Raw genomic sequence first — 21,259 nt, 5'->3', positions numbered from 1 at the left:
TTATTTCAGTAATGTTTGTAAAGCAGGGAAAGGCCCGTAGTTTCAATCAATTAGAAGACAGAAACAAACAAAAAAATACAACTTTCCATTGAAAGTAAGTAACATACCTGTAATTTATACGGTCAAAATGTATTTGTTCAAACAAAAATATGTAACATATGAGCTTTGACATTTAGGTACAGGTGTGTGGACACTGTAGATTAACCTTTAATAAATGTATATCAAAGTGTTCTTTAGCTACTTAGTGCTTGTTTTTTTTTTTTTTTAAAGTCTGCTGCAATAGATTTGAGTGTACTAGTCGATGGTTTGGGGATTTTTTGCTGAGGCATAGATGTCTACAGTATATTAAACATATAGATGTGATTGCTTTTAATTCTTGTAAGTTTCCAAAATCTTCCTTTTAGCTAAAAATACTAAACGTGCTAAACACTAATCTTGTGCATCTTTTATTGTGTCGATAGTCGACACAAACTGACCTTGTGAGATTTAGGCTGGTTTGTGAGGCTACATTTTATTAATTAAAAATGTATTTTTAATAGAAATTACTGTATTCCAAATGCCTGGAAACACATATTCTTAATCAGCTTCTTACTGTGAGCAGTGGGGGGTTATTTCATGTGAGAGATTTCTGTTTGTGTTTTTGTTTGTGCTTCTCTCACTGGTTTAAAGTGGTCGGAGGGCTCATTTGGAAAAAGGTTCGTGCACCAATCGGGATTTTGCACAGGAGTGGGGTTGTTGCCAGTCAAATCTGATCCAAACACAGAAGATTAGCTGAGTTTTTGACTGCTAAACTGTTAATAAATATTAGCTATGGAAGTTTTTTCCAATCTTAACTTTGATTGTTGCCTATGTGGTCATGCATATAGAAATAACAAAACACATTATTAAAGGCTTTAATTAATTTCTTGTATCATCTTGCATCGTCCCAGGTGGTGGAACTGATCGACAAGGAGGACATCGACATCTCCACCACTCAGGTGGCCGACATCATGGTGATGCTGCAGAAGGAGGAGAAGCTGATAGAGAAGGAAAAGGCCAAAGAGAAGGCTGAGAAGGAGCAGGCAGCCACAATCAACAGCTAACTCCTTTTCCCATAAAGACACATAGCACCTGTAAAAAAAAAAAAGAAAATGAAAGACCACTGAGAAGATTGTACCCGGTCACAGAAACCTCTGGATCGTTGTGGACAACTCGACATACGAGGAGAGAGGTAACATCTGCCTTCTCAAAAATGTCTTTTCACCATCAATTTAAGCTCCTAAAAAATGAATTGTTATAAAATTAAAAAAAGGCATATTGCCTGTAAACCGCACAAATCAAAAAGAAACTTAAATTGCCATGATGTTAAACTCTTCTGGACTGATCATGTACTATATGTTGATATTTGGTTTTGTGTAATTTTACTCAATAATTTATTAACAGAGGGAACACGATGACATGGTTGTTCTCCCAACTTAGAGTAAGAGATGGAAAATTGATCAAAAATAATTAGGAGAATTATTGTTTAAAGTTTGAGGTGAACCGTCTTGCCTTTCATGTCATTTATGTCGTCATCTCAGAGAAATGAGAGATCATTTCTGGACTTTGCACAGTAAAAAATCATCGTCATTACCATAATTTCACTCCGTTTATTTCCCTCTTTTTGATTTTGTTTTTTAATATCATACTCCCATATTGTAAAGTAACTTGATTTGTACTTGGACAGGGTAGCTTATTGCTGGCTATAGGAGGAGAGAATGGTGGCTGCAACCAAATATATAATTAAAAACTACCTAGAAATCAATAAAATGTGAGTTTAAAGTGTTGAATTAAAAACATGTATTCATTATAACAAAAAAAATCATAGCTTTAAGATAATCATTCCCACAAAACATAAGTAAATGGAGGACTGAAATGCAAAAGACTGAAGTTAGCAACACTTACTTCAATATTAAAAATGAATGTACTGTAATTTCTTTTAATTTTGTACTTATTACATAATAATCTTTTTGTCTAGCGCTTCATATCTATTCCTGTTGTGTTTAATAGATCTCTGTAAAATGCCAAAGTTGCACTGTGGCACATTTAATAACAGCAACAAAGCAACAAACAAACCAGTTCAGACTGACAGTGAGGCTCATAATCAGTAAAGGGACACGAGAAACAGCCCGCCGATCAAATATCGGTCAGTTGTTGCTGTGACAAGTGGTAGAGTTAGATTTTTTTTTTACTAGTTTCTGTTTCAGGAAGTATTTGTCAGGTGAAAGTGACCTGTTGAATGTTAATGTTGAGAATGTAAAAGGGAAAATTCACTGCCTTTTATGTGGATGTCCAATCAGTGTTGATGGTAAAAGTAGTCGAATGAAGCAATAAATTCCTCAGTGTGTGCTATAATGACCGAGAAAGCTGAGTTCTCCTGCTCAAGGAGCCGTGCCGACAGCGCCTACATGTTACCAGGATGCATTGCGTGCATTGGAGTCCCGCCGGCCATATCCTCTTGCTCGGCCTCTCTCCGCTGCATTTCTTCTGCCGTATACTCTGGCTTGAATAAATACAGCTGAATATCCGAATCAGCAAAAACACTGTAAAATGCGTCCATAACATCCACTGCATTTGTATTTTGGGATGCCGTTTTTCCTGCTGTTGGAAACGTGGCTAGTTTGCAAAACAAGCGAAGAGAGCAAGGTAGTTCTGTTTTTGGTTACCCAGAGAGGGAGACTGTAGTTCTTCCTTACATCCAACTACTGACACTGTCACGTCAAATAATGGCGCTGGATTCAGGAACAGATTTTACAGCTGAGAACTCAGATTTCTGGGTCAATATATCAGCACTGAAGAATTTATTGCTTCAATTCACTACATTTACCGTCGAAACTGACCGGAAATCCACATAAAAGGTGGCAAATTTTCCCTTCAAGTAGTTTATTTTGTGCACATGTAGTCTTGACCTCCATAGTTTAAATGCAAAGTGGCCTTCCCTTGATACAGACATTATGGCTCATATACTGTTGTATATTTATTATTGAGTATTCTAAGGAGAGGAGATGGTAGCGCTCTGGTATTCTTTTCACTGAGGATTTACTTGATGTAATTTAGTTTTGGGCTGAAGAAGTCTGAATGTAGATGTAGGTGGTTTGAGGCATATTTAAACTGAGTCCTCAGTTTGTTTGTTTTATTTGCACCGTAGCGACGAACGTGTGAAACAAGGACGAAGAGATGATTATAGATAATATTCGAGTCAACTTACGCTGACATTTACATTCACCTCGCTGCCTGTTGGCCTTCATTCAACTGTGTTCACACTGCAAGCTGCTTGTCCATTTTGTTTTTGACAACATATTCCAAATAGAGCTGCAACTGATGATTATTTTAATTACATTTGATTCATTTTGTTTAATCGTTTAGTACATAAAGTGTCAAAAAAACTGAGAAAAATGCCCATCATAAGAGACTAAGGGGACGTTTTCAAATTATTTGTTTAGTTTGGCAATACCCATTATCTTTGGGTTTAATTTACACTGAGATAAAACAGAGAAAATCAGCTCACATCAATTCTCACATTTATGAAGTTGGAACCAGCTAATGTTCAGTATTAATAAATGATTTAGTGAAGTAATAGGTAATCAGAATTTAATTCCAGCACTAATTTCAACCAATGTTGGTTAGTGCAAAGAAGCTGCAATCGTTTTGGCTTTTCATTTTTTTTGAAGCTATATTTGACATTTGTAACGTTAAAATAATCTGATTAAACTTAATGAATTGATTAATATGAAAAAAAATCGTATTTTACAGCTTAACTGACCTCAGCGATAAGTTCATACTCCATGCTTGGTTTTTAAGACATTAAATTTAGTTGTCTAGCAATTAAAAGTCTTAGTGGGAAAAACTGTGAAGATTTGAATGGTGGTGTTCAGTTTCAAATGAATTTAGCTCTTGCAAGTCATATCTGTTGTTCATGAATTAAAATGAAATTGTGGGCACAGTTTGCCAGTTGTTTGTCAAGTAGCTTGCAGTGTGAACCCACAGTAAAGAGTTGATCCACATGTTGAATTGAATGTTGGGCAGTTTGTGGTTGCAGTCATCCCTCAGTTATTCCTCCATGGTAACCAGAGAAGAGCTCAGGTGTAAACGTTAGAAGACAAAGTGATACTTGAGATAACGCCGAGTGGACGACGCTCCGTTTTAATCCATTCCCGGAATCCGCCGTCGTACGTGTGGGATGATTAAGAGCTTGTTCGTCTCCTCCATCAGGCACCGTCCCAGTTCCGACCCAAGCGTTGCCTGCTCTGCCTGGCCTGGCCTGGGACCAGTCAAGACTGATGGGTGCTGGGTAAACACTCGCCCCATACATGGGGCCAAAGCCAGCTCTGCTGGAGGGTTGTGTTTAGGTTAGAGACGATCCGGCGGGACATGGCATGCTCTCCGCCGCATAAATCAGGCTGTCGGTGTAAACACGTCACAGCGGCGTTGTGACAACTTCTCGATTACACTCGGCAGGAGAGAGTGGTGTTTGTGTCCCCGGAGCGCTGTGTACATTAGCTGCACTGCCACTGTTTCTAGGCATGGAAGGGTCAAAGGTCAGAGGGGGGAAGATGAATGACAGTGATGAATACCAGGGCATGTAAGGGTGACAGAGATCAACACTTAAAGGGCCAGTGTGTAGCATTTAGGGGGATCTATTGGCAGAAAGTATTTGATAAGTATGTTTTCTTTAGTGTATAATCACCTGAAAATAAGAACCGTTGTGTTTTCGTTACTTTAGATTGAGGCGTTTATATCTACACACGGAGACGGCCGCCATGTTTCTACAGTAGCCCAGAACGGACAAACCAAACACCGGCTCTAGAGAGGGCAATTCACGTTTCCACGTCGGCCATCGTGGTTGTCCTACACGCTCGGCACACGGGAGAAGTTTCAGTTGGTTGCAATCTGCAACCTCACAGCTAGGTGCCACTAAATCCTACACACTGCACCTTTAAAGGTTCCAGTTGCAGGTCCAGAAAGGTTTGAAATTGAGTTTAAAGGTGTTGACGCAGAAGGTTCTCCAGGAAACAATACATTAATCTGTTCATAATTTAGTCTATTAAATTCGAGAAAAGTGTGGAAAAATGCCCCACTGGACGTCTTTAAACCTTGTTTTGTCGAAAAACACAAAGAAATTTAGTTTAAAAACAGAGAAAAGAGATTTCTTTGAATAGTTTTGAAGTTCAAAAACTGTATAAAATCTAAAGATATCCAATATACAAACAGACAGAGGCTGGAATCAGACTTTACTTTATTAATTACTCAAAACAATTTAAAAATGTTTTTATATTCTCACACGTTTTGTGCTACTGCAGGCCTGCACTATCACTCCATGCTCTGGTATATATATATTCATATTTCAGCCATACAGTTGGTGATATAATGTGACGTGTCATATTTCCCCTCATGCTACCAGGATATGATTATGATGTATGAAAACCTGTCAAATGCATTCAAGAAATCCTGGAAAGAAATAATTCCATTTTGAAATGGAGACAGACAGGCCTAAAACTAAAATAATATGTTTGCTTATATTTCCGAAACGCAGACGTCTGCAGCCGTGCGGCGGTCGTTTGTGATTGTGTCGTCTGTGTTTGGCTGCAGTGTGAGTGAGGAGTGGAGCAGAGTTCACCGCTGGCAGCACTGTTGCACTATGTTTAAAACAAGTCTACCTAACGGAGGAGGAGGAGAGGAGAGGAGAGATACAGTCGACAGCAAGCTTAAATAAGTTGTTTTTCAATGTAAACAAAGTCCAGTAGTCAAAGAGTCTTGCTTTTCTTTTGGTGACTTTAATTTGAAGAAGAAATGGACGATTTTAGCTCGCTGTCGTAATCCTTTGCCTGTCCTGTGCTGAGTGTCGCCGCTGTGTAAATGCACTATTCATTGTTGATAACAGTAGGTGTGTGTGTGTGTTAACTGTTCGGACTCAGGGTGTGATTGTTGGTTTGATCAGAGCTGAAAAAGCACGTTGAGATCTATGAACTCAACAAAACCGTCCTAAAAGAATCCAGCTGAGTTAGGAGGAGACTACGTTGTGGATCTCGTGTACTAGAAGAACAAATATTTAAAGCAATAAGTGGAGTGCATTATGTATTGTTTTAGAAAAGAAATGGAGTCCTCATGCTGCCAGCAAGAAAATAAGGGTGCTATATAACTAAAGATGTTTGGATTCTGCTTCTCTTCTTGCTGATATTCTGCTTATTTGAGAGTTGATGCACTTGTAGATGATTATTTTTTTAGGACAGATGTACCCACTTTTTCCACTATTGTTTGCACTTATCACTAGAAGAATGCTACTTTTTTTGTAGGATGTATACAAATATATGAGTTTTTCTCTTGAGGTGGAAGTACGGAGAACTGTTGAGTTGCAGAGAAAAAGGCAGGTGGAGACTGAAAACAGGGTCAGCAACGTTTTTTAAAGTCAAGGAAACATGATGAGGAGTCAGAGTGAGTCTGCTTCTACAGATAGAAACTTAAAGGAGCAGCTCAGACCTATTTCAGGTCTGGAAACCAAAACTGAAATAGGTCTAGAAAACTGTATTTAACTGCATTTTAAATAATAGTGCAGCCACCATCGTTTTACACTTGTTATTCTAAAGGTGTGTTCAGGCAGAAACTCCGGATCTTTCTGTTATTTCGCTCCACTCTCTCATCTTTCAGATTCATAAAACCCTGGGATGATATGCGATAATTGCGATAATTGCGATATTGCGATAAACGGAGATGGAGAGACGTGATTTGACATGAAACAAATGCACTTCACTCTGTCTGAACACACAGTTAAGAGTTATTTTCAGCTTGGGAATGTTTAAAAGCCTTGTGTTGCGCAGTCACTATGATATTAAACCCCAAACAACGTTTTCAAATGTACTCTAGAACCAAAAAATAGGAATCCAGTGTTGATCTTTCGAGGTTTTAAATAACATCAGGAAAAAATCTCTACTCAGTTTGAAAGGTGAGGCTACATTTTCTTTATGCAATTATATTTGAAATGTAAAAAAAAAGATATTAGTTATTGAATCAATATAATAAGATCTAGCCTACTGGAGTTTTTGTTTTAAGCTAATTGTTATTGTTATTTATTTATTTATTTAATCAAATTTTCCCAAATTGTTTTTTTTTTTCATCCTAATGTGGAGATGTTCTTTATTAAGAAATGATCGGGAACTGGATTTGATTTTAGTTGAACTTGACTCTCAAATGTATGAAAATAATCTTTTTTTTAAAACACATGTAAAGAAATATAATTTACAACATGAATCATAAATGTTGAATAAATTCCGGATGATCCTGGATTCTTTTTTGTTTGATTTTTTTCTTGTTTTACATCTCATATTTCCCATCGCTCATCCTACGTCACTCATCACGTCCACCGAGCCATTCTCTGTTATTTCTCATCTCAAACCTTCATTCCTGAGTCCTCACCAGTCTCACCACACTCGCTGCCATTCCCCCCCCCCCCCCCTCACACTCAGCCTCCGTATTCGGCCGCTGGAATGCAACCAGACTTTTTTTTTTATTCCCAGCAAAAATGTTAACGTCTGTGTGTAAGCGGTTATTTTAACAGACTGAAGCAGGATACATAAACGCATAAAATATCTGGTTTTTAACCCTTTACGTGCACTGATCTTCCTGTACTGGGTGCAGGGAAGCAAACAGGCAGCGGATACTAACTTTTTGCAGGTTTATGTTGAATATTATAATCATTTGTCGCGGCTCTCTTCCTCTGAAATAATATTCATCTGAGATCAGTTCAGTCAAGAGACTCACGTCATGAATTTAACCATTTATTGCAACAATATGCATTTTATTTTGGCAGTGTGACTCTGCTCATGTGATGCTCTGGAACAGATCTGAGCGTCCCTGAGCTAACAAACCGCCCTGACAGAACACATATTTAAAGAAACTGTCTGAACAAACTAATGAAAATGAAACCCAGTCACCAAAAGAGGTCTAGAAACATGTCGACCTGAACCTGCCGGAAGCTGCAGACACCCTGTAAATAGGCAGTTAAACGTTTCCCCACTTTGTTCATGCTTCCATCCTTCATCACGTCTCTGCAGAGAATCAAAGATATTTGCGCCTCAGTCAGCACAGTAAATGGGTATCGGGGGGTTTGTCTGGGCTGCCTGTCAGGATGGTGAAGTGTGTCTGTAGCCGGCGTTTCAGGCCTGCAGCCTCTAAAGGGGCGAAGAGGCACATTGATTTCAGGAAGTGTGAGCTGTCTGCTGCAGGGAGATTTTAGAGATACGATATTCTGATGAGGAGGTGTTGAGGGAGAAAAAAAGGCTTTAAAAACACAAAGATGTTGACAGTTTAGTGTGTGCAGGTTGTAATTGGGTTCATGTCGATGTAAAGTCTTGAATCCCTTTTATTTTTTTGACTGAAAAATATCAGTATGATGCCAGAGGTCGGCTGCCTTCAGGGTTTTTGTGAGAGTGTCTGTGTGAGATGAAATGTGGTGCAGTTGTGTCTCATTCAATTTTACTGATTGTGTTTTTGAAAGATTTCATATGAGGAGGTTAGAGAGGAAGTTTTTCACTGGAAATCAAAGTATTTACTCTGAAACTGACTTGTTCTGGTGTTGCAGTGAAAGGTTTTTAAAACTGGATTTATAGATAAATAGTATATTTATAGGAATGTATTTATAGGAGGTTCAGAAGTACTTGACTATACAGGAAAGAAATATATATATTTTATAGAAGCACATCACTGTAGGAGGCTAAGTGGACCCCAGAAATGCACAATGTTTGCACAGTATATGTTTTGTAGATAGGAAGTAGAGAGGTTTTATTGTATATGAGATAAAAAAGGGAAGTTTTTGAAGTTATTTAGAAATTGATTCGTTGTTTTCACAGACAGGATTCTGCTAATTTAAACCGCTGGGTTTAGATTATATCTGGTTTGGAAAATGTAGGAGGGATTTCATGATGAGTCTGAGGGGCATTTTGTCCCAGAATTTCCCTACATGATGTCTAAATGCTGTTTAGACATGCAAGGAAAAATACTGGATTATTTCATGTATTAATTCTTTAGTCTAAAAATAATCATATTTAAAGTTGCTGGTGTCAGGGTAACGAGGAGTGGGACGCAATTGAACCGACCAGAGGAATCCACAAGCCACAAAAATCGCAAGTGATTGAAGGGGAGAGAGGAAACACCAAATAAAAATGAGCTGAAAAAAGAAACCCTGCCCTCACTAAGCAGCACTCTAACAGACTGAGCCTGAAGAGAAACAAACAGAAAACGGTGAGCAAATCATGCACATAGGTTCACGTGGTAACTTCTGCCAATACACAGCTAGATGAGTCAGCATCTGAGCACCAGAGAACCAGGGGTAGATAAAGGCTTCACACACCTGATCCTCATCAGGGTTAATTATAGGCTCCCACAGCTGCTCCTCCTCACACATAATTAACCCAACCAGCTCCTCACAGCTGGCTCTTTAAAAAGGTTTGTTCTAAAGTCTCTTAATTACATTTATACACTACTAATTTACCTGTCTTGTAAGCTGTTATTAATGTCCAAACACTAATTTGACACGATCACTCCATTTTTTTTCGTCTTTTGTTTCCGTTTCAGCCATTTTCCATCTTTTTCATCCCGATATTAAAGATTTCGCACAAATTAAATGAACTTTTCTAAAGATCTAATAAATAATAGGCTTTTTAGAAAAAAAATTAAGTGTAATTGTTAGAAGTTTGATAAATATGGGCTCTGGGTAAGATGTTTACATGAATAAAACATAACGGAGAAACTATTTAAAGGGGACATATCATGAAAAACTCACTTTTTTTCAATGCTTGTGGACATACTGTATATTTGGGTATCTGAAGTTCCATGCACATGAATGGATGAACATTACGTTTTTACTAACATTACGTTAATCTTAATGTTAAAAACCCAAAACACAAGTATGAACCTGGAAATGAGCATGATATGTCTCCTTTAAGATGGTCAGTTATTTGAAGGGGTTTGAAGAAGGTGAGTTTTCCTCTGAGACTCCATTAAGTGGACACTTGAAACAGCAGATTGAGGCCCTAACGGCTATATAAACTGCTCTTTTTTAATGTAAATAAGTTAAGGAGCTCGCTGTGCAGCAGTAAGTACCATCGCTGACTGCATGCTCAAGAAGACATAACCATTTAATGGGTTGCATGCCAGTTTACTGATCCAAATGGTGTATCGGTAGTCTGTAATGTTTTGTAAGTCTCTTTTTCTGATGTTGGATCACTGCTGCTGCTGCTGCTGAGAAACAAACACCCACAGACTGTCATCCTGTATATCTCAGTGTTGAGACTCTCCTCCTAGTAGCTCCTGGTAGCTGTGAAGTTTTCTCAAATATGTAAACTGACTGGACCGGACTGCTTCTCTCAGAGACTCTGCTCCTCATGAACTGTTATAACTCGAGAAGAAGAAGAAGAAGAAGAAGAAGATGTGACTTGTTTTGACACACAGCTGATGTCCTCTCAGCTCAAATGCCATGTCATCACAGGTGCTCCATGCTTACGTACTGTAACGTTTTCTCTTATTTCCTCTCCGTTTTTCTGTAACATCAGTGCCTCATGGGAATCGTTTTAATTCTGGCGCAGCGTCCTGTGTCTCTGCTGTTGTTTCCAGTTTGGGTTATTTTTGTAAACACATTAATTGTTAACATCTTGTTGTTTTGGGTCCCAAAAAATTTGATTTTGGTTTCAGTGAACTTTTATGTTAATTTCTCATTTCCTCCAGAGCAGCGATGATGTTTTTTTTGTGTGTTCTGAGGGCGAAATGTCATTTTAGAAGTTACAATTTCATAAAATTAAGGCACAAAATATGATTTCCCACTCAGTTGTGCATCAACATTATGTTTGTCGGGCCTGAAGATTAACTTTGAAGTTCTGTTTAGACCGAAGCAGTTTAAAAAATATGGGTTAAAATACAAAATTGAGATTTCTTCCCACTCAGCTTTCCTGGAAACAAAGCTTTTGAAAAAACAATGTTAATATTTTACAATTTAGAAGAAGGCAATGCAACTTTCTTTCATTCACAGAGGCAATTCAGAGTGTTTTATATAAGTACATGCATTAGAATAACACAATTAAATGGGAAAAAATAATTTATTTGAAGTGAAATAAAAAAAAAAAAGATTAAATAAAAGACCAGGAAACATAATTCTACATACATCCACATCACAATAAACCAACAGGAAAAAAGCTGAAGGGTCAAATCTGCAATGTCAAGAGAACTCACTGTTCTTGTGAACTTTGGGTTTATATCTTGCAGTAACAAACAGCCTTACAACTGGAAACAGTATCACTACTCACTCTGCTGCCTTCAGTGCCTCTTCTCCAGTACATTCAAGGAAAACAATGATCTACCATTAATCTTTTTCTATTTACATTGCATAGTCTTGGTATTTAGTTTAATTTCAGTCAGTTGTCAGACTGTACTATCTTACTTATAGCTGAATTAACTGTTGTTTTTTGGAACTGACACTGATACACTGATATAATAACTTTATATTATAAAGCACTTTTCAGAAACAAGTTAGTGCTTTAAAAAAGACATAAAAAGCAACACAAATGAACAGGTAGTAATAAATACAAATAGAGTTTATACAGTAAAAATGTCTGTGAATGCAAGGTATGAAGTACTTAAACACAAGTAGAATAATACCAGAAGAGTATTTGATTAAGAGAAAGCAATTATGAAAAAGATAAAAAGATATATATCACCTTATAATGTTGTTATTGTGAAGCAAATGTTGGCTATTTACACATCCAGCAACACTAGCATTAACATTTCTAGCCTCCTGATGAATTTAAGTCCAATATTCACTTTCCTTTTAGCTCAGTTTTTGGTCTCCACCAACTCTTGAGAAAAATATCTGTCTTTTTATCAGTTAGATGCTCCATTATGTTCATCTATTAGTATCTAACTGTGTCTGGGTTTATTAGAGCTTATTTGCTTTAAACAGCAGCTTGAAGCGACGTTAATGAGAGCGGAGTTTACAGCCCGTAAAAAAACAAAACAAATCATCCAAAAGAGACTAAAAGGAGACTGCAGAGCTGGGCGATAACTCTCTGTGGGTTAGTCACTCTGTTGTGGAAACATCTAAAACATAAACTGACTTTAAAGAGGCTGCACGCTGCAGGAATCGGCCCTAATTTGGTCTACATTAAACCATCCACTCAAACACAATCACACTGGTGCTAACTGATAATGTAACTGCGAGGTCCTCTCCCTGTGCTGTTTGGAAATCCCCCTTAATTACATCTGAAGGGCTTTGCAATAATGCATTAATAATATTGATTAATAACGTAAAAGGTGTAAAGATATCTAATTATTATTCATTTGTGGTATAATAAGTTATATTTGAAGATTTTATGACATTTTCAAGTTGCTACATCATCCTGTAGTTGCACCGTCATCAGTTCAGGTTTTCTGTGATTGTATTTCAACGTCACGTTTAAGATTTATGATCACTGCTGTTCACGCCATCTGAATGTCCTGTCACATGATGACAGGAAGCTGGGAAAGGACACGAGAAAGTCTGAAAGAAAACGCGGTCGTTTTTACACCGAGATACAAAATGTATATTCTCGATCATCGATGTAAATCTTCACAGACACGTAGAGGTTTATAAAAAAGTGATTCTTGTTTACTACTTAATAGTGAAACCACACTATTGTCTGTATAAACCGCACAGTGCTGCTGTCTGTCTGTCCGTCTGCTCTGCTTCTAGTCTGACGATGTAAACCTGCTCTGAGTACTGAACACACCTGAGACATCTGGATTGTTCAGAAGCTGCTGTGATCACGCTATTATTCATATCGCTTGAAACTAACTGCAATAAATCTGTCAACACAGCTTCTGTCTGTTTTATCTCTTAATGAATATATTTGAAATAGATCTGATGCTTTGGGCTGGTGTTCATTTTTTATTAGATATTAGATTCCTCCCTGTAATCCCCTCTAATTATATTCAATGTATTCATTAAGTCCTTTATTAATGCTAATTAATTCCTCATTGAAAAGCAGTATTTATTCTAGAAATTCCCCGTCTGCTGAATACATGAAGCGTGTTACTTTAACTTTAATTATTCTGGATTTCACTCAAGAGTTTTCAACATAAAAATAATAAAAAAGGATGGAAACAAGTAGTAGTTTAATACTTTGAATTTTTCGGCATCAAAGCGAGTAAATTAATTTAATAAATTTAATCCTGACTATTTATTTATTTATTTATTTGTTTATTTATTTATTTATTTATTTATTTATTAACAGGGACTTCTTAGCTGTATACCAGAGTTATATAAATGAATTCCCATCTGTAGTCTTTGGGCAGGAAACAGAGAATAACATCTCTATCAGCTCAAGATTTCTCACGGTGCAAAATAAAACACAAGATTTAGTCAAATAAAAACATTAATATAAACTCTGACAACATAAAAATTATATTCCACAGAGCAATAAAACATCTGTTGAAAGGAACCATTGGGACAATAAAATAAAGCAAAGCTGTTAGAAGTTTCTAAGAAGTTTTGTGAGTTTTCAAGTATACCAAGGGCGTAACAAATGCATTCAAAAAAGTAATTAAAAAAGTAATTAGGGGTTACTATAGAGCCGACGTGCCACACCCAAGCCCAATTGCGACATTAAATTAAAATAATTGGAATAAGTTGGAACATGGGTGCAACGTTTTGGGAGTTTTTGTGCATCCTAAATTCCTAAAATAAAAATCAAGGTTGTGTCTAGGTTCCCCACAATTTGCAAAACTCTCAAAAGAGTTAAGGTTAGGCGTTGACCCATAATAGTTAAGTTTAGGATAGATCGTTGGGCAGCGAGTTTCGTGAGAGTTTGTGCAAGTTTTCACAATTTGTGGGTTACCTTCTAGACAAAACGGAAAAGTAACGCACAAAATCCAATATGGCTGACTTCCTGTCAGGTGAAACATTTTAAAGAAAATTCTGATATGTTCTTAAAGATGAGAACAATGATAATACCAAATTTCGTGAACATCAAAGTAACTTTATCCCAACCCTGGCGTGCGTTTGGGGGCACCACGCCCAAGCCCGATCACTGGTATCGTCAAGTATGTGCCAATTTTAATGACTTTTTGAGCATCCTAAGCCCCTCAAAAATGTGATTGCGGAGCAAAAAAAATAATATTCTCGACAAAAACAATAGATCCCTGGACCTAATAACTGAAATTAAAGCAACTTCAGGGTCAAAATCCTCCAAAAAACACAATTCCCATCATTGATTTGAGTGGAGTTTTCAGTGTGGCCACTAGATGTCAGGGTGTGACAGTGTTTTGATCATCAAGATGATGAATGAACTCTCTCACTGTCAAACTGTGACTTCTTGTTCTAGTGAGTGATAAATGAGCCAGAGACCAAAGTCAGCCACATAGCAACTGGACAAAAAGAGAGAAAAGGAAACAGTTTGTCCTCACACATTTGGAGCTTCAGGTCAGGTGAGAAGGTTTTTTTTTTGGTCAGGTAATCACAGAAGAAGAAAAACTAATTGACTTTCAAACAGTGATTGTGTAAATCTCTCTCTGGTCTCATTACGCTTCCTTCCAGGGAGACTCCACCTTCCTGAATCCTGGCATCTCAGCAGGGAAAAACAAACCATAAAATGTGTTTTCAAAGAATTCAAACTGGAGCTGCTTAATGATGGAGCAGTTAACTTGTCATTTATGGGGTGAACTGGCAAAATTCACATTGTTTTGCTTGTTTAAAAATGTCACAATGATTCAGGATTTAACTGAATAATTTGTGGTCTGGAAGAAAAAAACAAAACACCACAATGGTAAAAAAAAAAAGTCTTAAAATCAAAATGTTACTTCCAAGAAAGTTAAATAGTACCAGCACCAAAAACTGTCCCAGATGTCAGAAATTAAAGTGACTAATTGTGGAGAGTGGGCCATATTTTTGTGATAATGCATCAGTAATGAAAATCCAAACAATGGACATATAAAATTACATTATAATGACAAAATGGCCATATAAGATGTTTTGCTTCCCTCTAAGAATGTCTCAAAGGGAAGGCGGTTTTATGGATTTCCTGAAATGTTGACCTTCTGGAGATGATTTTACCCAACAGACACATTATTTTGTGCTTATCTCAACACAAATCTAAAACATTTTGACCTGTAAAGGCATTTTATATTAATTATTTGTCATTATTTTCTTATGAACTACTTTTTTTATTTAAATCCTGCACATGCATCCTTGCCCATCACAATTTGTATTTTTGTAGCATTTGTAGATATAGTTTTGTATCCAGATGCAGTTAAAAAAATCACTATATATCCAAAAGTATGTGGACAGGACTCCCTTGTCCAGTGATCAACCGCTTATATGGGTCGAAAAGCTTGGGACAGAATCACTATAATGTTGTTTAAATAATATGCTCATACTAATCAAGTAGTCCGTTTACAGTGTTCATTCCGGGTCTTTTCATACATGACAACATCTGGGAACAAAATCATATATTTCATTTTCATATTATGCATTACAGGTTATTTAAGGCCGGTTAAAGCTTCAGTAGGCAGAACGTTTTTGGCATCATTGGGCAAAATAATAACCTGTCAGCATATTGTAATTCAAGTGTTCTGAGAGATAACTAAACTTCTGCTCCTCCTCATGGCTCTGTTTTCAGGCTTTAGAACATCTAGCCTGTGACGGGAGACTTCGACCAATCACAGGTCATTTCAGAGAGAGAGAGCGTTCCTATTGGCTGTTCTCTGGCTGGTGGGCGGTGCTTGGTATTCCCTCAAAAGATCTCATCATGGCGGCGGCGTCACAAACTTTCTCATTTTACAGCTAAACCGTACACTACAAGATGATTCTGAAAACATTTGAGGAGAGAAATAGGCATTAATGTAACATAATATTGATTCATATTTGATCAGCGCTGCCTAGTTTGACCGTTTGGCTGGAGTTCGCGAGTGATTGACAGCCAGCTCTCATAGACGGCAGATGGACAGCAGACCTCAGATCAGCTCTGACTGCTTGTTTTCCTCCAGTCTGTGAAATCTTGCAGATGCCGTTAGGAGCACCGGAGGACACAGAGGCACAGGATTTTTTTTCAGGTTACCTGTCTCATGTACTACTGTCACGATATAGTGACCTTTTTATAAAAGTAACTTTTTAAAATCATATTTGCTCCATTTCTACCAACTGCAGCTTTAAACTTTAGAAATGCACTGAAACCAGCACCAAGCTGTGACTCATATTTGCACAGCTGATTTTACTGTATCTGTAAACAGCACAATACTGTTTTAGGCTGTAGCCTAATTATGATTTGAACTGCAATAAAATATATTTTATATACAGTTCGCTACTGTGTTATAGTGTATGTTTGAATCACACTCAATACAGTAATTTATTTTGTACAGTAAAGTCAATAAAATTCAGTAAATAGTGAAGCGTTTCATTACTTTATATTCATTTATTACACAGCTTTGTTGAATACTCGATTCTGATTGGTCAATCACGGCGTTCTACGGTCTGTTATTTCTGTATAATAGACCGTTGCTATGTATAACAGTCCGTTGCTATGTATAACAGTCCGTTGCTATGGGCGCAGTTCTGATGTCAAACTCCGGCGGGCCGCTTCTGTGTCAAATTATTGATTTCTTAAGTAAGTAGCTGTGTAATAAGCGGGATAATGTACAGCGAGCGGGTCACTGTTATGAAATAAACTCCTTTCGCGTCGGGGTCGGTGCGGTATCGCCCTGTTGGGCTTTATTTCACAACAATGACCCACTAGCTGTACATCCAATGTACCACTAATGTAATATCAGTTAGATGGTAATCTGCATGAGAAATAAAGAAAAATAAAATAAATTTGGTTATAGTAATCATCCACTTATGGTAATTTGACCTGGACAGACGTGATCACTAAAGAGGTTTCCACTGTACTTTTGTGTACTTTCTTGGGCTGTTTTTCGTGGTTTGGTGCCCCTTATAGTTCCATTTAAGGGGAAATTGTATTGTTACATTGAGCAATGATACAGTGATTTAGGCAACAGTGTTCTTCCAACTTTGTGGCAGCAGTTTTGGGAGGTCCCTTTGCTGTTTCAACATGTCAATGCCCTCCGTGCACAAAGCCAGCTCCATTAAGAAATGGTTCTCCCAGTTTAGTGCTGAAGAACTGGATTGACCTGCGCAGAAACCTGACCTCAACTCCATCTAACACCGACGGTGAGCCAGATCTTATCGCCCAACATCAGTGTTGGACCTCACTGATGCTATTGTGGCTGCAAATCTGGTGGAAAGCCTGAAACCAGAAGGCTGGAGGCTGTTACAGCAGCAGATTAATGCCCATTTGAGGTGACATGTTCAACAATCACGTACGGGTGTCCACATACTTTTGGCCACATTGTGTGTTATCAAAAGAACAAATGTGAGTGTGCAGCCTTGACGTAGAGGTACCGGTACTGTGACATTACATTACTGGAGTAAAGGTAGCTGGTCTTTTACGGCTCGTGCTGCTCAGTGAGTCTTTATGTGTGAGTTCGCTGCACTGAGGCCTCTCTGTAGGAGCTAGAGCGTCTCCAGGCCTGTCTCCTTTCCAGACCAAACACACATCCATCTCCGTCTCCCGGGCCGCCGGTGACCTCTGCTATCTGGCGTCGACTTAACCTTCACTCTGGCGTCCGTAAACAGGTTGGCTCGTCACCGTAGGCCACCCAGCCTCTGTGGTCACTCACAGGGAGTCGGTATTAGTGGGAGATGATGTACGTCTTGGAGCCGCCTCACAGTCACCAAGAGTACATACAGAAGTTTTTAAAGAGGTAATAAAACGTCTCAAACTTCTCACAGTGGTGCTGTTTCTTTGCTCGGCTTGAGCTAAACGGACAGGGGAGCAATTTTTTATTTCAGCTTTATGGGAGATGTTGACTGGGAGCTACTAAAACCACTGCAACCACCAGTCTTCACCAAAGAGACTGCTCTCTGTTCATGTTCATAATACACTGTATGTAACCAATATGTAGCTCAACATGACATCCCAACATTAGAATCAGCTGTCATGTTGGTTACACAGATTGTAGAGAATTGACTTTTATGTTACATCGTACAAAACAACAGAAGCAAAACATGGAGTGAGTTTATTTATGATGAACACACCTGAAGCTAACCAGCAATATGTACATGCACATAGCTTGTATAGTGTTATGATGACATGACTTCCAAATATGTTGATTTGGTCCAACAGCAACTACTTTACTGGTGGACCGCTGAAGACCGCACCCCTTGGTGCCCCCATGTTCGAAAGAAACGCAGCGAAAGTGCCCTCTTGGAAGCTCTTCCAATGGAGAAAACAAGATGCAGTGCACTAGTGGGTGCCCTTAAATGGAGAAAATGTGATAAAATGCCCTCTAAGTGTGCTCTTGGATGCCCCCTATGGTAGATAAAACATGATGAAGTGCCCTCTAGGGTGCCCTTCTAGTGGAGAAAATAAGATGCAGTGTGCTCTTGGATGCCCTTCCATTGGAGAAAACATGATAAAGGCCCTTCTAGGGTGACTCCAGTGGAGAAAATATGATGAAGTGCCTTTTAGAGTGCCCTTCCAGTGGAGAAAACATGATACAGTGCCTTTTAGAGTGCCCTTCCATTGGAGAAAACAAGATGAAGTGTGCTCTTAGATGCCCCTATAGTAGATAAATCATGATAAAATGCCCTCTATGGTGCCAGTCCAGTGGAGAAAACAAGATCCAGTGTACTAATGGGTGTTCTTAAATGGAGAAAACATGATGAAGTGCCCTCTAAGGTGCCCTTCCAGTGGAGAAAACATGATGAAGTGTGCTCTTGGATGCCCCTCCAGTGGAAACAACAAAATAAAGTGCCCTCTAGGGTGCCCTTCCAGTGGAGAAAACAAGATCCAGTGTACTAATGGGTGTTCTTAAATGGAGAAAACATGATGCAGTGCCCTCTAGGGTGCCCTTCCAGTGGAGAAAACAAGATGCAGTGCCATAATGGATGCCCTTAAATGGAGAAAATGTGATAAAAAGCCCTCTAGGATTCCCTTCCAGTGGAGAAAACATGATGCAGTGCCACAAAACTTTCTGTGCTTCACCGTGTGCAGCTGGTGCCCTTTCTATTTTTCCCTGCTGTATGGCATATTTCTATTAAGGTACATATTCTGTAAGAGGAGTAAATGTGTCTCTCTACTCTCTGCCGCCTACTTCTGCATTTATTTTAATCCCCTTCATCAACACCCAGGGAAAAAGCCACGGACATCAACATGAACCGCACCATGTTTACGGTGAGTCTTTACCGTCTCTCCTGAATGCAAATCCCCTTAATGAAACACCGCTGAACCTCTGGAGTAAGAGTGAGTCACCAAAGTGAGTTTTTAATTTAAATGCAGATGATGTTTTCAGGTGACAGGAGGCTGAGCGTTCGGCCGGCTGTTCGGGTTCACAGTTTAGAGCAGAGAGATGGAGGGATGGAGGGATGGAGGGAGGGAGACTGCAGCATTGTGTGGCAGCAGGTGGTCAGGCCTTGATGCAGGTTGCAGCGTTGGGATGTCTGGGAGGGAAGTGGGCGAGCGGCGGGGATGAGATGATAGTTTTTAAACGGGGTTGTTTCCTGGCCGCTGCACAGCTGGCGGCTCCTCAGAGACTCATTAAGAGTTGCAGTGGGTGCTGATGTCTGGTGGCATCGCTGAGTTCAACTGACAAACACCAGAGAGACAAAGCAAACCCCCGACTGCTGCTTCACTGGCAGGAACAATCCTCTGTCTGAGGGTGTGTACGTGGGCTACTGACAATAATATTGTGCATGAATGAGCTTCAGCCCTTCAAAATGTGGAAAGTGAGGACATTTTGCCAAACATTTCCTCCCATTGGGATCAATAAGGTCTTAGTCTTGTTATGAAATTTCCTCACTCACACCCAAAAATCACATAATAGATCAGACTAAGAGTCTACAGCTTTGCTAGTGGATCTGTGAGGCTGTACGTTAGCTAAATGCTAAAAAGCAGCATGCTATACATAACACAGTGCTGCACACATTTTGCTTACCTCAACAAAAAGCCAACGGGATTTGTTCATTGGATTTAAGCATTACCCAACATGTTCTCATCCCATCTCGTACTCGGCATCACCTTTTCCGTCACACTAATCACGTGCTTTACACTCCCTCGGCACCACTTTGCGGTCGCAGTAAACACGTGCTTCATGTTGTGAATTAAACAAAAACACTTGTTTAGGATTAGGCGACAAAACCACTTAGTTAGGTTGGTAACACTTTTACAGGTTTGCAAATTTCATGGTAATTAGGTGATAATTAGCAAGTAACCTCTTTGAAATTTTGAATTACTGCCAAATTACCCCAATATTTACCTCAAAATCTATCTAAAATTACTTTATTAGAAACATTGTTTAATAATTTTAGTCCGCTATTTTATTTATTTGTTTAATACATTTCCAGGAAAATAATAAAAAGTTAATTGATATGCTTTATTTCCACGTCTGCTGGTAAATAGATAATAATTAGCAAATAAAACTTGCCTGATCCGAACAGCTGTTTTTAAAGTGAAAGTGAAACTTAACGCACGGGACACGAACAGCGGTCTCCTGGATGACAACCCTGTGTTTGTTGGACCCATCCACCTCCCATCCTGCCCGCCCAATGTGTCTCTTTCACTCCTTAAACTACGTCACCACAGCACTTTCCCTGAGCGTTAACTGTAGCCGCGGATGGGTTTACATTGTAGGTAATCGGAAGGCCGGTGTGTCTCATACCGCCGCAAAAGGGTATCTTGTGCAGTTATATCGAACGCCGACGGCTGTGACAAAGCGGCAGTGTTTGATGCCCTGGGAATGAGAATATCTGTTGGTATCGGTATCATTTAAAGGTAGTGGTATTGGTACTGGCATCATAATTTTATTTTTAACGATGCCCAGCCCTACATACTGGTGCCATGTCGTTGATGTTGACATCCTTCATTTGATGTTGTTTTGTCTTGTTTCTTTTCATGTATAATCATCTAGCACAGACACACACACAGACACATTTATATCAGGGTTAAAGGACAAGAAATGCAATATTTGTAATGGGCCCTCACAAGTATAGAAGTATAAACATCTGTCTGTCTGTTTGTGATTGTTTGTGTATGTCTGTGTGCAAATGAATGTGTGTTAGGTTCTGTTTAAAGTCATAATGGTGTGTGTATAATTCTCTGAACGTTGGTGCATGAGTACCTGCCTCAAATCTGCATGTTTGTCTGTCTGTGTGTGTGTGTGTGTGTGTGTG

At 38.8% G+C, this 21,259-nt stretch overlaps 1 protein-coding gene across 7 annotated transcripts in view; it reads left to right on the top strand.

The window, feature by feature from the left end:
* Positions 1–12,855, top strand: part of letm1 (leucine zipper-EF-hand containing transmembrane protein 1) — a 35,886-nt gene extending 23,031 nt beyond the window's left edge. For 6 of the 7 annotated variants that reach the window (XM_037746996.1, XM_037746995.1, XM_037746997.1 and 3 more), the window contains one exon: positions 930–12,855. In XM_037746996.1, coding sequence (XP_037602924.1) covers positions 930–1,082 — 153 coding nt within the window. In that variant the 3' untranslated portion in view covers positions 1,083–12,855. The remainder of the gene's footprint in view (positions 1–929) is intronic. The other variant, XR_005203644.1, reaches the window with a different exon arrangement.
* Positions 12,856–21,259: the final 8,404 nt, after the last annotated feature.

This window comes from Sebastes umbrosus, chromosome 16 (genome assembly GCF_015220745.1).
Source record: "Sebastes umbrosus isolate fSebUmb1 chromosome 16, fSebUmb1.pri, whole genome shotgun sequence".
In the NCBI taxonomy this organism is placed as follows: Eukaryota; Metazoa; Chordata; class Actinopteri; order Perciformes; family Sebastidae; genus Sebastes; species Sebastes umbrosus.
The sequence above is the reverse complement of the archived record's forward strand: the minus strand, read 5'-3'. Positions and strand labels throughout refer to the sequence as shown.